Source organism: Mus pahari, chromosome 12 (genome assembly GCF_900095145.1).
Source record: "Mus pahari chromosome 12, PAHARI_EIJ_v1.1, whole genome shotgun sequence".
Classification (NCBI taxonomy): domain Eukaryota; kingdom Metazoa; phylum Chordata; class Mammalia; order Rodentia; family Muridae; genus Mus; species Mus pahari.
This window is the reverse complement of record NC_034601.1, coordinates 26237487-26252337: the sequence shown is the minus strand read 5'-3', so window position 1 is coordinate 26252337 and position 14851 is coordinate 26237487. Positions and strand designations below refer to the sequence as shown.

Genomic DNA, 14851 nt, shown 5'->3' with positions numbered 1-14851 from the left:
AGCAAACAATATTCTACCCCTGAGCAGACCAAGTTTGATTTTTTTTTTTTTATAAATGCAGTATGCTGCATTCCATTTTTAAAAAGATTTATTTATTAATTTCATGTATGTGAGTACACTGTTGCTGTCTTCAGACACACCAGAAGAGGGCATCGAATCCCCATTACAGATGGTTGTGAGCCACCATGTGGTTGCTGGGATTTGAACTCTGCACCTTTGGAAGAGCAGTCGGGTGCTCTTACCCGCTGAGCCATCTCACCAGCCCTGAATTTTTTTTTTTTTTTTTTTTTTTTAAAAGTGTGTGTGTGACTGGCCAGTGGTGGCCTTTAATCCCAGCACTTCAGGGGCAGAGGCAAGCACATCTCTGAGTTTGAGGCCAGTCTAGTCTAAAAAGTGAGTTCCAGGACAGCAGAGATATACAGGGAAACCCTGTCTCAGAAAACCAAAGCAAACAAACAAAAACCAATGTGTGTGAGAGAGCATGTGTGTATGTGCATGTTTGTTCATGTGTGTGGAACATGTACATGTGTGTGGGAGCATGTGTGTGGGAGTATGTGTGTTTGGTCTTGTGTAGGAACATGTGTACATGTGTATTTCGTCATGTGTGCTTGTGTGTGTGTGTATGTATGTATGTAGGGGGCATATGCATGCATATGTTTTGTTCATGTGTGTCCAGGCATATTTGTTGGTGTGCGCACGCGTGTGTGTGTGTGTGTGTGTGTGTGTGTGTGTGTGTGTGTGTAGGATGGAGGACAGTTTCCTCCTTGGAGATAGGCTTTCTCTGGCTGGCAGGGAGCCCCGGCACCTACCTGTCTTCACCTACCCGTGCTGGGACTACAGGCGCACACAGTCACCGGCATTTTCATGTGGGCCCTGGGGATCTGACTCGGATGCTTATGCTTGCAAAGCAACTGCGCTATCCACTGAACCATCCCCGCAAGCCTCCTGATTCCATTTTTTGAGTATTAAATTTTAAGCTGTGAAAGAAATGGAGCCTGTAATTTTGGCTTTTGTAACGATTTGCACTTAGAAAAGGTTTTTTATTTGTTTGTTTTTTGTTTTAAAGATTCATTTATTTCTTTGGACATGCCAGAAGAGCGTAGAATTCCATTACAGATGGTTGTGAACCACCATGTGGTTGCTGGGATTTGAACTCAGGACTTCTGGAAGAGCAGTCTGTGCTCTTAACTACTGAGCTATCTTTCCCGCCTAGAAAAGTTTTATGCTTAGTGATACCTGGGAGAGTTGCAGAGGAGTGATCGCTTCATGCAGAGGTTGAAGGAAAATTGTATAGATTTGCTTATCATCTCATCTACTACATGACTGACCTTGGCTCTGTCACACCAGTGACTAGAAGTGAAAGGAAGCAGGTCTCACCTGAGAGGACAGGGTGCCGGTGTCTGTCTGTGGCTGATGGCAGGGACCGGATCAGCCCTTACAGCTCCTCCCCCCTTACATTTTATTTATTTATATTTTATTTTAATGGTCTTGCTGTATTGCCAGATGATATGGACTCCTGGACTCTAGCTGTTTTCCTGCCTCACTCTCAGTAGCTAGGGCAACAGAACACTCTGCCAGCACCAGCCTTCACACATCCACTCATTCTTATAGATAAAGGTATAGGATTACCCAGTGAAATATATAATTGGACAATATATAAAGTGTTACCAGCCTGTGAATACATGTTTAGTAAAGATCAATGATGTAATCAAATCTAAGATTGCTTATTTTTAAAATAATAATTTGAAAATTTAGCTAAGATAAAGCCTAAAATGTAAAGGAAGACCCCGGAAGTCAGACTGAATGTGCTTGTTCTTTAACTCGGCAGTTCTTTGAGTCTCTGCACGGCTGTGTCTGTCTGCCTGGCTGTGACTGGCTCAGACTGCCAGAGAAGTGAATATTGGAAGAGATGTGCACCACAGCCTTCAGGGTTCGGGAGTGTTTGTCATGTAGCCTAAGTGAGTGAGGGGACAATTCCTAAAGGAAGCCACTTGTTGAGTTGTCTAAAATAAATGTAACATGGTTGAAAATGCTGACATATCCAGGGGTATAAATAGAATGCAAATCCTTCTTTCTGCAGCCTGCTCTCCAGTCCCAGTTCTCTGTGTTATAGTTCAGACTGGTACATCTGCTCATAGATAATTTTTTATGTTTCTCCAAGGCTTTTTTTTTTTCTCCCATATAAGTTTGGGCTTATGTTATCCTATTTTGTAGTTTTCTTCTCTCTCAGTGTAATAATGTAATCTCATGCACATATTCTCCTGTCAGTAAGATGAACTTCATTTGTGTATTTATTTTGAGATGAGGGTGTTTGTTGCCCAGGTTGTCTTAGGACTCCCGGCTCAAGGATGCTCCTCTCTCTGTGCCCTTAGTGCTAGGCTGCATGCCTTGCACCCTCATGTAGACACTCGCTTTCTTACCTAAGAAGACACTGTCCTTTATCTTAGTTTTCATTTATTTTCACTTATTTCATTTATACGTTTATTTCTTCTCAGGTGTGAAATGAGTTTAAATGGTGTATAGGGTAAGGGTGAGTATCACACCTTCCAGGCTGAGGGAACAGTGTGTGGTGTGAACAGCACTGGAAGACAGTGGGCATCTGTCAGTAGGGAAGAAGTGCCCTGCTTCTGAGGTGTGCTGCTTCCTGCGCTCTTGAAGCATATGTAAGAGGATTTCATCGGTAATGGCACATGGATACTGAATAACTTAGGTTAAAAGCTTTAAAAGTGTGTGTCCTCAGATGGAGCTGATAAAATATTTATTCAAAGGTCATCAGGTAGCAGAAGTAGCTGCTGTATTTTGTTTAGTTTTGTTCAGTCCATTCCTTAAGAATGGGCAGGTAGTCTCCCATTACTATCCAATTAAAACAAGTTCTGGTTAGTTCTTAAAATAACTTGGAAAACTGCTAGGACACCAAGTGGGTCTAAGAAAGCGTGTGGGGCGGCAGCTGGGGCTCAGCGGCACAGTGTCTACTTGGTCCCCTGAGGGTTTGGGTCCTATTGCAGTATGCACAGAGCATGGGTGACTCAAGATGTAACTTGTGTTTTGCTACATAGCACTTTCGGTGTAGCATCTTACCCTTACAACGTTGTGATTACAGCTGTGTTTCAGTTTCCCAGTGTTGGGGTGCAGCCCGGGGCAGCATGGTCGCTTTCTCCCTGCCATTAAGAGCCTCAGGCTCACTGCTTGCTTGCTTCTTTCTGTATCCTTTAACCTTTGCAGAGCTTTCAGTATTAAAATTACACTGACAGGAGATAAATTATCCTTATTTTTATTTCTCATAGTAAAAGCCCCTTTGATTGCTAGTGCGGCTGTTTGGTTACATATACTTCATCATCTACAAATCAGAGTTGGTTAAAGCTCAACTGTTAAAACATTTTTATTCTTTTTCTTTTTTGAAATTAGGATTTCGGTGATTTTATTTGATTGGTGCTTTCTCTGTATTTTATGCCCTTGCTTACATATTCTTAGTCCATTTTTCAGAATATACAGGACAATTCAGAATATTGCTACTAATTTGAATGGTGTTAGTGATTAAACATAAGTTAGCATGGGGGTGGCAGGTGGCTTGGCATTAAGCCCACTTCTCCTCTTCTGAGGACCCAGATTCAGTTCCCCACATTGTGTCAGAAGGCTTGACTGTCTCAACTCCAGCTCAGGGCATCTGATGCTCCTGGCTTTTGTGTGTACTCATGCAATTGTGCACATACCCACCTACATACATGTACTTACAAATGAATGTTAAAGCTAGCCTAATCATTTTATGATCTGTGCTACTGTGTTATTGTCACATTTACATAAAGGATAACTTTTTTTTTTTTTTTTTTTTTTGAGACAGGGTTTCTCTGTATAGCCCTGGCTGTCCTGGAACTCACTTTGTAGACCAGGCTGGCCTCGAACTCAGAAATCCACCTGCCTCTGCCTCCGGAGTGCTGGGATTAAAGGCGAGCGCCACCACGCCCGGCTAAAGGATAACTTTTAACCATTTGTATCTGTGTACTCACTTAGAATGAAAATCTGTTTCTCAAGAGTAAAGATACCTTTAAAGAAATGAACTAACTTGTGTTCTATCCCATTCTCCTAGGGCCGCCTTGGAAGAGGTAGAAGGAGATGTGGCTGAGCTGGAACTAAAACTCGACAAGGTAAACTTTACATTTAAGTCTGAAGAACATTAACTCTCACTTCCCATGATGAGCAGTCAGCGCCCCAACGGTAACTGGTTTATTTACCTGGGATCTCTGTGAGGAGAGGCGCTGTCACCCTGGCTTGCTGCATGAGGAAACGAAGGCTGGATATGTTGAGTAGCTTGTTGGTTCCAAGATGAGTTGTCAAAACTGGTGTCCACGCCTCACTTTAGAACCTCTCAGAGCTTTCTTTATGTGGTTAGAAGTTTGCTCCTTTCTTCTTCTCCATCCAAAAATTTTGAGTTTCTTTTCAGATACTTACTGGATTTCATATATAACCTGGATGATCCTTGGTGTAAGTTTCAGTGTGGCTAGGTTCAGATGCAAGTACAATTAAAATTGTTCATTTCATTTTTAAGCTAATTCTAGAAATGCTTAAAGTACTTAATAGTTTACCAGTTAACTTATTTAAGGGCAAGGGTACATCGGTTTCCATCGCCGTGCTGTTCCGTGTTTTTGGATGTGTGCCCATGAGGCACTGTCTGCTGTGTGCCAGACAGAAGCATCAGAACGAGAAATACATGACTTTGACCCATCTATGTAGATGTCCCTCTGTAACTGCTGTTTGGTGACATCTCTCCAGATTCCTAGCAACAGGCATAGGCATAGGTTTAACATACCTCTCCTGACAGTGATTTCTTCTACTGCACACTTAAATGGTATTGCTGTGACCCTCGCATACACAGGCATCATCTGGGGGTCATTGGTCAGCATTTTATCAAAATTCTGGAACTCTAGAGACTTTCTTTACCAAAAGAGACTCAGAATGTGAGGAAACTAACAGCATTTAAAATACTGCTTTCTGGCCCTTGCCTTTCTCCGTTCTATTATTATTTATTTTATTTTGTAGCAGAACCTTGAGCTTGAGAGCACAGAGCCTGGAGCTGCCTAGTTTTGCAGGAGACTATCATGTAACTAAGTTATATAGTTTTGGGCAGCTTCCTCGACTTTTCTGGGCCTTGGTTCCTTACTTTTCAAACCAGGGAAAATTAGGGCATTTGTCTCCCTAACAGAGGCTTTAAAAGAATGACACAAGGTGTTACATCATATGTAAAGTGCCTAGCATGGGTCTTGGTGCATGGTCTTTGAGGTGAGGTGTGTGTTGGAAGGCTCTGTCACACATGTGACACAGTCTTTCATTGCTATGCACCCTTTTGTGTTTCTTTAATTCAGGGGTATAGATAAGTGACTTCCTCTATACCTCACAGCTATAGGGTTTAGTCTGGGTGGATGTTTTTGTGTTCTTTTAGGTGGGCCTGGGTGTGAAACCTTTTGTACACATTTCACAAATGACCTGTGCAATTTTACATACTTCTCAATCTGTACTATTAGAAAACATGTTACCGCCGGGCGTGGTGGCGCAGGCCTTTAATCCCAGCACTTGGGAGGCAGAGGCAGGCGGATTTCTGAGTCTACAGAGTGAGTCTACAGAGTGAGTTCCAGGACAGCCAGGACTATACAGAGAAACCCTGTCTCGAAAAAAAAAAACCAAAAAAAAAAAAAAAAAAAAAAAAAAGAAGAAGAAGAAGAAAAGAAAAGAAAACATGTTACCATGTGCCTGGCCAGCTAGTTTGCTCTCAGTGGTGGCCCTAAAGCACACATTCACTCAGAGGCTGCCACGAGCATCTGTTGTCCAGCTTGGAGTCTGCCTGGTTTTCCCATCACTCATTTCATATTAAATGTTAAAAGACTTGAGGCATCTGGGACCCCCAGATCTTTGGATTCTGGGGTCTGTGCAGATTATCCTCACTCCTCAGCTCTTTCAAAATTTCTTTTGAACCCCAAGCATAGTTGTTGGAGACTTCCTGTCCTGACTTGTGGAGGGACACAGTCTCCCCACTACTGCGTCAGTGGGGACACTGTCATAATCCCCATTTCTTCACTTCTAGCATCCTGATCGTCTCCAGTGGGCAGTTTAATCTGATCCCATACTTTGACCATTATTTTTAACTAGACATCACAATTCTGAGAACAAAGTTCATCTGAGAACTGAGTACCAAGAATCTGACCCAATGAAATCATCCACGTCCTCCTTCATGGCAATCTGTATCATGTACATGTAATTCAGGACCTTGTCAGATCTGTCAGAATGAAGGCAATCTATAGCTGACTGAAGAACTGTCTACTTCTTAGTGATCATCATTGTTAGAATACATGCTTTCAGACATACTGGTGAGAAACTACGTGAACAATTCAGGCCATTTTCTTAATGCCGTAAATACCAAGATCCGGATCAGAATAACCGTGATCCAGGACAGGCCAGATGTGCAGCATGGCACAGCCACAGACATCAGCCTCGCACAGGCCAGGACAAGAATGGGCTGGGGGCAAGGTCAGCGGCAGCATTTTGGAATTATTTATTTATTTATAGTTTGGGAGGGACACGATGGGGGACAGTGTACATGCCACTGATGGTAGCAGCTGCCCTGCATGAGCACAGGATGTCTAGTTAGTCACAAGTAACTTCACCACTGTTATCCTCTGTAGATCATTTTAAAATTCATTTCATTATACTTTTAGGGGGAATCATTTTTTTTATTGAGATAAAATTCACCTAACGTAAAAAATGTATTTTAAAATGGTTTTTAGTGTAGTCACAATGTTGGACATCATTACCTTGGTCTAATTCCAGGACATTTCCCTCTTCCCCAAAGAGGAGCCTGCTGCTGCTTCTAGGTTCCCTTTGTCCTGTGTATCCTGAGCTAGTTTCTGTCTCTGTGGATTGTCTCTTCCGAATAGTTTTTATAAATGGGATCATGTATCAGTTAGCCACGCAACACGGCTGCTTTCACTTAAGAAAAGTAAAAGTGAAGACAAAGTAAGCATTCTTATATTTTTTAATTATTGAGACAAGAGTCTCATTTTGTTGTCTAGGCTAGTTTTCAACCCCCATGCTAGTGATTCCCCTGCCTCAGGCTCTTAGAGCTATGCTATAGGCACCACTATGCCCAGTAGGCTCCTCTTGTGTGAATCTTAATGATGTAAACTGCACCATGAAGGTACAGTGTGTTTGCTATAGCTTCAGTTTCCTGAGATGCTAGATGCATTTCCCTCGGGATCACAGGTCTCTCGCCCCTCTGTGGCCCTGTGTGGCTGACTGCCTTATAAGACTGACATGGTGCTCTTCTTTCTGCTTGGTGGGAATGGTTTTATTTCTCTTTCCTAGTCTAGAAGTAACATGTTCTTTTGCAGTAATAAACGTATCTTTTTCTGTGCAAACCCTCAGCTGCCTCTCTCCTTTCCCTTGTCTGTTACCTCTGTTTCCTATAAAGCAAAACAGAAACAAATATCAGTGAGAAAGCTTGCCCATGGGAGGCAGACCCTCTGCTGAGCAGTGACCATGCACCTGTAGTTGCTTTGCTGAGATATTTTTCGTGATCTCTCTGAATAGAAGCTTCTTGTGGGTTCATACCATATCACTGTTACACATTACACAGACGAGGAAATGAAGGTTTATTAAATTGAGGTCACCTAGACCCTCGTAGGTGGCATTAGGATTTGAACCTGAATAGATCGATCTGAAAATCCTGTTTTAATCATGCTATACTATGTATTAGCCTCTCCTTTTAATTTACTTATTTTTTGATATTTAATATGTTGAGTAACATTACCTACATGGAACAAAATTCGAAGGCAAAGAGGTGTGCCCAGTGAGAGTTGCTCACTGTCTATTCCTTTGATAGAGAAGCACTCTGACCTAGGTTTTATGTGTTCTTGCAGCCATTTTCTAAGCATGCAAAAGGATTTCCATTTCAATAAAAACATTAGTACTTCTAGAAGTCTGATTTTTTTTTTTCCTATGTTTTGGATGCTATTGTTACCTGTGGTAGAGCTGTCTTTATTTTTGGTACTAGGGATTGAATTTGAGCCTGTGACATGCGAGGCAGCCTTGACAGCATGCTGCAGCCTAGCTCTGTGTATCAGTGCTTGTGAACACCACACAGGTATCACATGGTCTGTGTATCTGATCACAGTGCTTGTGCACACCACACAGGTATCACATGACTGAGCCACAGCGAAGGCATAAATGAGGGAGAAGGAGCCAGAGAGACTGGTGTAGGCTCAGTTCCGAGGCTTTACACAGTGCCCAAAACAGACATTGGGGAAGAAATCCTTTTTTTCCCCCCAGTGGTCTCCAGCAGAGGTTGTTTAACCATCTCAGACATCTGTCTGATGGCGGCGTGCTCCTGAGCAGCACAAGTAACCTATGATTCCGGTGTATGCAGCTTTACCCCGGGCTCCTACAGTCCCATCTAATCACGTTGTCACCACGCTGCTGCCCCTTACCCCTTCCTTTCTTTTACCAGGTAGTTTTTTTTGTGTGTGTTGGCTTTTTGGTATAACTTTTCCTGTGCATGTACTATGTATTGAATAGGCTATCTCATGTAGCAAAGGCTAACCCTTCTTCAGTGAAGGTACTACAAGATCAGTCCCTTCTCATCTCTTCTTTTTTTCTTTTTCAGCTTGTGAAACTGTGTATCGTGATGATTGACACTGGCAAAGCCTTTTGTGTTGCAAATAAACAGTTCATGAATGGGATTCGGGACCTGGCCCAGTATTCTAGCAATGATGCTGTGGTTGAGGTAGGCATCACTAAAATTATGGGCACACTGATGGGCGCAACAGGACGGCATGTGATTGTGCGCTAACTTAACCTTATTGATGGTTACAGCAGAAGAGCTGCCATTCCTTGGAGCCGTGTTCTGTAGTTCCTGTTGTTTTCTTTTGATTTGATTTTTTTTTTTTTGTTTGCTTGCTTGTTTGTTTGTTTTGGAGACTGGGCTTCTCCGTGTAGCTTTGGCTATCCTGGAATTTGATCTGCTGACCTGCCTGGCCTTGAACTCATAGAGATCTGCCTGCCTCTGCCTCCTGAGAATTGAGATTTAAAGGTGTGGTGCCACCACTGCCCAGCCTTCTGTTTTTTTAGGTAATTGTACATGAAAGTTTGATTTGTTGTGTGCATACATAGCACCACTGCTTGAATCTTGCTTTACAGTATTCAAGTTTACATTCAGACAGGTGAGCTGATGTAGCTGCCAGTGGTCAGGAACAAAAACATGTCACCAGTAGTTGACTGTGTAGTGGGCAGAGTATTAGCATCCTAAGAACAGGACCCAACTGTATACTTGGTGTGTATGTATGGCTAGCATGCTGTCCTGGCTTAGCTTGGGTCCCTTTCAATATTCTGTAGTGTTACCGATTTTTTTTTTCATGATGAAAACTAAATAGTGAAGTAGCAGGTATGTTTTGATAATTATTTGACCCATTGTTGCTCGCAGGGCACACTATTGATGCTTTCAAACCTTTAGGGTAGTGCACACTGTGGATGGAACAGTACTAATTCTTTGTTTTTTCTAGGCCTTTGCCTGTTGTCACATGTAGGCTTGTAGGAGGCATGACCCCTGCAGGGCATGTCCAGTGAGCCAGTGAGATTATCCTTGCAAGTAAATGTTACTGTTTATAGGACAGTTTGATTTTTCTGTCAGAAATGCTACCATAATAATTTTGTGACACACTTTATAGCTGATAAATGATTTGCTTTTCCTTTGATTTCTTTCTTACAGACAAGTTTGACCAAGTTTTCTGACAGTCTTCAGGAAATGATCAATTTCCACACAGTAAGTATGTGTGAGTAGGGTGCTAGGCCTGGTGGCGACTTAAGCGTCAGTCTTAGGAGCTGACTCACTTGAGGACCCGATTGGTTTGATGTTGGGATGGATATAAAATATTCCATATGTGTGGGTAGTAGGGAAGGAAAGTGAATTTGCTTTATTTCCAATTCTAGTATAATAAATCTTTCTCCACTGAGTTTAATTATCATTGCTTGTTTGATCCGTGGGTAAGGGTTATTTACTGGACAGTTTATTCATTTTATAGATAGTTTACCAATGGCTACACCACTATAAAATGATATTCTATCCCCCATAATAAGCTTAATATAAAATAATACCCATTAAAGTTATTTTCCCACTTTGAGTCTGTGTCATTTTTGAGGGATGGGGAGAGGGTTGGGCTGGTTATATTGCAGCTGAAGTTTTATATCAATATTTATTGCAATTATAGCTAGTTTTTTCAAAAACTGACACGGACAATCTTGTCTTAAAAGTAGATATATTTGGAAAGGGGGAAATAGATGTATTTATTTGTATGTGTATTTTGTGTATGAGTGTTTTGCCTCCATGTATGTGTATGCCTGGTACTAAGAAAGGTAAGAAGAAGACATCAGACTTCCCTAGAACTGAGTTACAGGTGGTTGTGAATCACTGTGTGGGTGTTGGGACTCAAACCTGGCTCCTCTGGAGAGGGAGCCAGTGCTCTTAACCACCAAGCCATTTTTCTAGGTCCTGAAAGCATTGTCATATCATAGTCCGATTTCATAGTGTAATTTCTGCAGTCCTAAGAGTTATTTCGGCCTTAGCTTGTAGTAGTAATCTCATAAGTGGTTGCTTGCTCTGGCGTGTCCAGTCTCTGGAAGGAGGTTGTTTCTTATGTTGCAGAAGCTTAGAGTATATGTGTCTATTTACATACATGTCTTTTTGGTAGGAAATAATCCCTTGGATTTAAGTATTATGAGCCATTATTACCATTGACTTATTTAATAGCTTTTTGTTAGGTTGAGGGAGATAATTTTGAACTACTATATTTGTCTTTTGGGTGTAATCAATGAGAAGTTGTTCAGTGTGCAGAGTCGGTGGTGAAATAGATCTGCTTAGCAATGAGACGCACGAATGCATGCTGTAAGGTTTACAGGTTGGTGATAGTTTTTGTGTAGATGTGCATACTGTATATTATAATTTGAATAAATTACATTGATATATAGAATTAGTGAATAAAACAAAGTATTAGCTCACTTTAGTGTCACATGTATAACTAGAAAGTAGATTTTTCAAGAAAGATTTTGAGTCTCTAGAAGTATACTTTCTAAAAATATTAAATATGTGTATTTAGTTACATTTGCATACTTAAAATTTTCAATAACTAAAAATAAGAAAGAATGAAATTTTGTCAGGAAAGGCTTTGATTAGCTATCACCAGAAGCCAGTTAAAAATGCCAAGAAGCAACAACTGACATAAAGATGAGTTTACCGTACAGAATCACTCGGCACAGCTTAGTCATGCTGAAGATTATGTCAGCTTACATACTTCATTGTTAGAGATAATTCGAGAAATAATGACAAGCAGTAGTCCTGAGTTAGGACCAAGAGCCTTGATAGTTTTAGATAATTGAGAATGGAGATAAAAAGGGATGAGGTCTGTAGCTTTGTCAAAAGAAGAACTGCTCTTTTAACTTTGAAAGTTAGCAGAGGAAGTCACCTCATATCTTCTAAATAGAGCCCAGCAGCTGGAAACCACAGTTGTATCGAGTGGTTTACAGCTTGTACTTTTTTTTTTTCTTTTTTTGAGACAGGGTTCTCTGTGTAGCCCTGGAGATCTTGGAACTCACTCTGTAGACCAGGCTGGCCTTGAACTCAGAAATCTGCCTGCCTCTGCCTCTCTCCACTGCTAGGATTAAGGCGTGTGCCACCACAGCCCTGCTAGCCTTTAAAATTTTTATAGAACATGACCATCAGCGTCTTGTGTGTGGCCGACAGTATCTTCCAGTATCTGACATCCCCTCCAGTACTTGGCAACTTTGAATGCACACTCATGTTTATTGGGCAGGATGTGAGGTGGCCAGGTAGCCTCTGCTCCTGGTCTGGCTGGGTGCTGGGTGACTAGAGGATCAACTTGTCTGGTGCTAAGACTGACTGGAGTTGGCTGGGTGTCTAGCACCTCTTATTTCTTAAGAACCACAGTCTAGAAGTCATGTTGCTTCCCCTTGGGCTACAATCTTTTAATCAAACAGCAAGATTCACAGTCAGGCCAAATTCAAGATAAGAAAATTAAGTCTAACTCTTGGTTGTACAGTGACATGCTTCTGCAGACGTGGGAGAATTGTTGACTGTCGGTACACAGCTGATCACAGTTTTAAACTCTAATATATGGTGTTTAGTTGTATGTATGTTGGGAAACTTCTTGTAGTAAACTGTACGATGTTTATTTATGACACCTATAACAGAACTCTTACCTTCAGTCACTTTAAAGTACCCTAGGTGATTCTGAGAAAGACTAGTGAAATTTGAGATCCTGATTCTTATTTATTTATTTATTTATTATATTTTAAATTGGAAATATTTTTCCCATACAGTATATTCTGATCATGGCTCCTTCCCCTCACCTCGTCCCAGATCCCCACCTCTCAACCCCACACCTTCTCTTTCTCTCTTTAGAAAACAAAAAGGTAAAAACAAACAACAAAACAGTATATAAATTAAAGAAGCACAAGCGCGTGCACACACGCACACACACATGCACTCACACATGCACTCACACGCACACGCACACACTTAGAAACCATAAACGAGCAAAAAACCACTAAGAAAAAAAAATCTCCGAGATTAAGACATCTACAGAAATACCAATGAGTTTGTTTTGTGTTGGCCCTTAACTGCTGGGCATGGGGCTTGCACAAGTAAGGTTTGTATACTTGATGAGACTCCATTGGAAAAAACGAATTTTTTTTCTTTGCAAGTGGTTGTGAGTTGGAGGTAGCTTCTTGGTTAGCAAGGGGAGCTTTTATCTACTTCCTCCTCTTATTTAGCACTGGAATCCCATCTGGCTTGGACCTGTGCAGGCCCTGTGAGTGCTGCCGACAGTCTCTGAGTTCATATATACATCAGAGATTCTGCTTCGTAAATAGTGGTCCCTGGCCCAGTAACATCAGCATCCCCAGCATCCCCTGTGAACTGTTGGACCTGCAGGGCCTCAGCCCCAGCTCCACATCTGTGTTATCAGCGAGGCCAGCAGCTGGTTTGAAAGTCACTCTTCGAGTCCACTATGGCTCACAGGCCAAATTTAGTCCCTTGCTTTTATATTTTATTTATTTCCATTTCAAATTTTTCTGGAACACAACTTTGTTGAGTACTGTATTCCTGACAAGGTTGCATGATTGGGATGGTTAGTGCAGATCGCATGAGTAAAGCGCTCCTGTATAGCCTTTACAGAGGACTTCTGCTCTTGTGGACTGCTCAATTGTCTGCCTCTTTCTGGAGCTGTGAAACCCACCAGAGGCTACTTTCTGAGTGAGTGGACATGAGTCAATGATTTAGCTGCTGTTGGCCGATTTCTCTCAGTGCAGTCAGATATGGGGCAGATTTGTAAACCGACCTAATTAAGCTCAGAATCTTTGGTAGCAAGAACGAGGAATCCAGAAATGTGTAGCTGGTCTATCTGTCTTTCCTTTTTTTTTTTTTCCTGCCAATCACCTCAGGCCATCCTTATCTGCAGTTTAATGTAACTGTAGAAACAAGCTACCTGAAGACTTTAGTAAACGTGGATTTTGAGCCTCTCTCCTGCCCTACTTTCCCTTCCTCCCTGCCTCTCCCCTCCTCCCTTCTTCCCTCCCTTGCCTTTCCTTTTTCCTCTTTCTTCCTTCCTTTCCCCTCTAATCTCCTTTTCCCTTCCCTCTTTTCCTGACAGGGTCTCAGATAGTCCAGGCTGGCTCAGCTCGCTACATTCCCAGGCTGCCCTGCGTTTGTGATCTTCTGCTTCTGGTTCCTGGTCACTGCGGGGCTCACAGGTGTGCTGCTGTCCGCTGGGACTCTGCACTCCTAGGAAGTTTGAGATGTCAGGCAGATCAGGCTGGTCTAGAACTCCTGGCCCTTCTGTCTCAGCCTTTCAGATGCTGGAATTTCTGGTGTGTGCCACCATGCTTAGCCCTCTGCTAACAATTTGATTTTAATACCTAACCCAGTAGAAAACCATTGCCTGAGGAGGGTCAAAAAGGTCTGTGGACAGATTAGCATGGGCAGAGGACGGAGAACAATAAACACCTGTTAGTCTGTTGAGACTCGTACTAGTGAATCTTCATTGGCAGTTGATTGGATTCTGAGTCAAATCTGCTGGAGAGTCTGACCAAGGAAGGAGATGCACCCTGAATGTAGGTGCAACTATTCCAGGGACAGAATAGCGAGGCAAATGCAAACCGAGTACCAGCACCCATCCTCCCCTTTATAATAACAAATGTGTGTCACACCCCTGCCACCAGTGAGAGCCACTCTCTTTGCTGTGGCTTGCCTCCCACTGTGGCAGAATATAAACCCTTCCTTCCTCAGTCACCTTAGTCAGAGTTATGAGAAAAGCAAAGACTGAAACCTGGTTCTAAGAAGCCGGACTGATGCTGTGCTAAATCTGGTCACGTGGTTGGTAGGTTTAGAACTGGTTTGCAGGAGGGTGTGGGAGCACTTAAGCAGAATTTAGTGGGCCCTTCAGAGTACTGCTAGGAATGTGGCCATTGTAGACTGCTCACAAGATGGCAGAGAATTACAAGTTTCAACAGGTAAACCAATGTTTATTTGTTCCACTTTTTCCACATCCTCTGCCCATGCTAATTTGTATATGGACTCCCCCAGCCCCTCTTCAGGAGTCTGGCAAATTGAGCTAGAAGCCATTCAGTTGTATTCTGGAAAGCAGGCTATTTATTCTCTGCTTCCTGAGAAGTGAGACTGGGCTAAAGAGCAGGGCGCTAACTGGATTGGAGGTGGACATTACAAGGCTTCAGGCTTCAAGCGTTCAGGCTGCAGCATGGTTACGGCTCATTGCTCTCCTCTAAGTGTATAGTGAGAAGC

The 14851-nt window shown here is 42.3% G+C and overlaps 1 protein-coding gene across 1 annotated transcript in view; it reads left to right on the top strand.

Annotated features, from left to right (window-relative positions):
* Nucleotides 1–14851, top strand: part of Acap2 (ArfGAP with coiled-coil, ankyrin repeat and PH domains 2) — a 109228-nt gene that overhangs the window by 36573 nt on the left and 57804 nt on the right. Inside the window, exons 2-4 of the mRNA XM_029544762.1 lie at nt 4085–4142; nt 8648–8767; nt 9749–9802. Coding sequence (XP_029400622.1) covers nt 4085–4142; nt 8648–8767; nt 9749–9802 — 232 coding nt within the window. The remainder of the gene's footprint in view (nt 1–4084; nt 4143–8647; nt 8768–9748; nt 9803–14851) is intronic.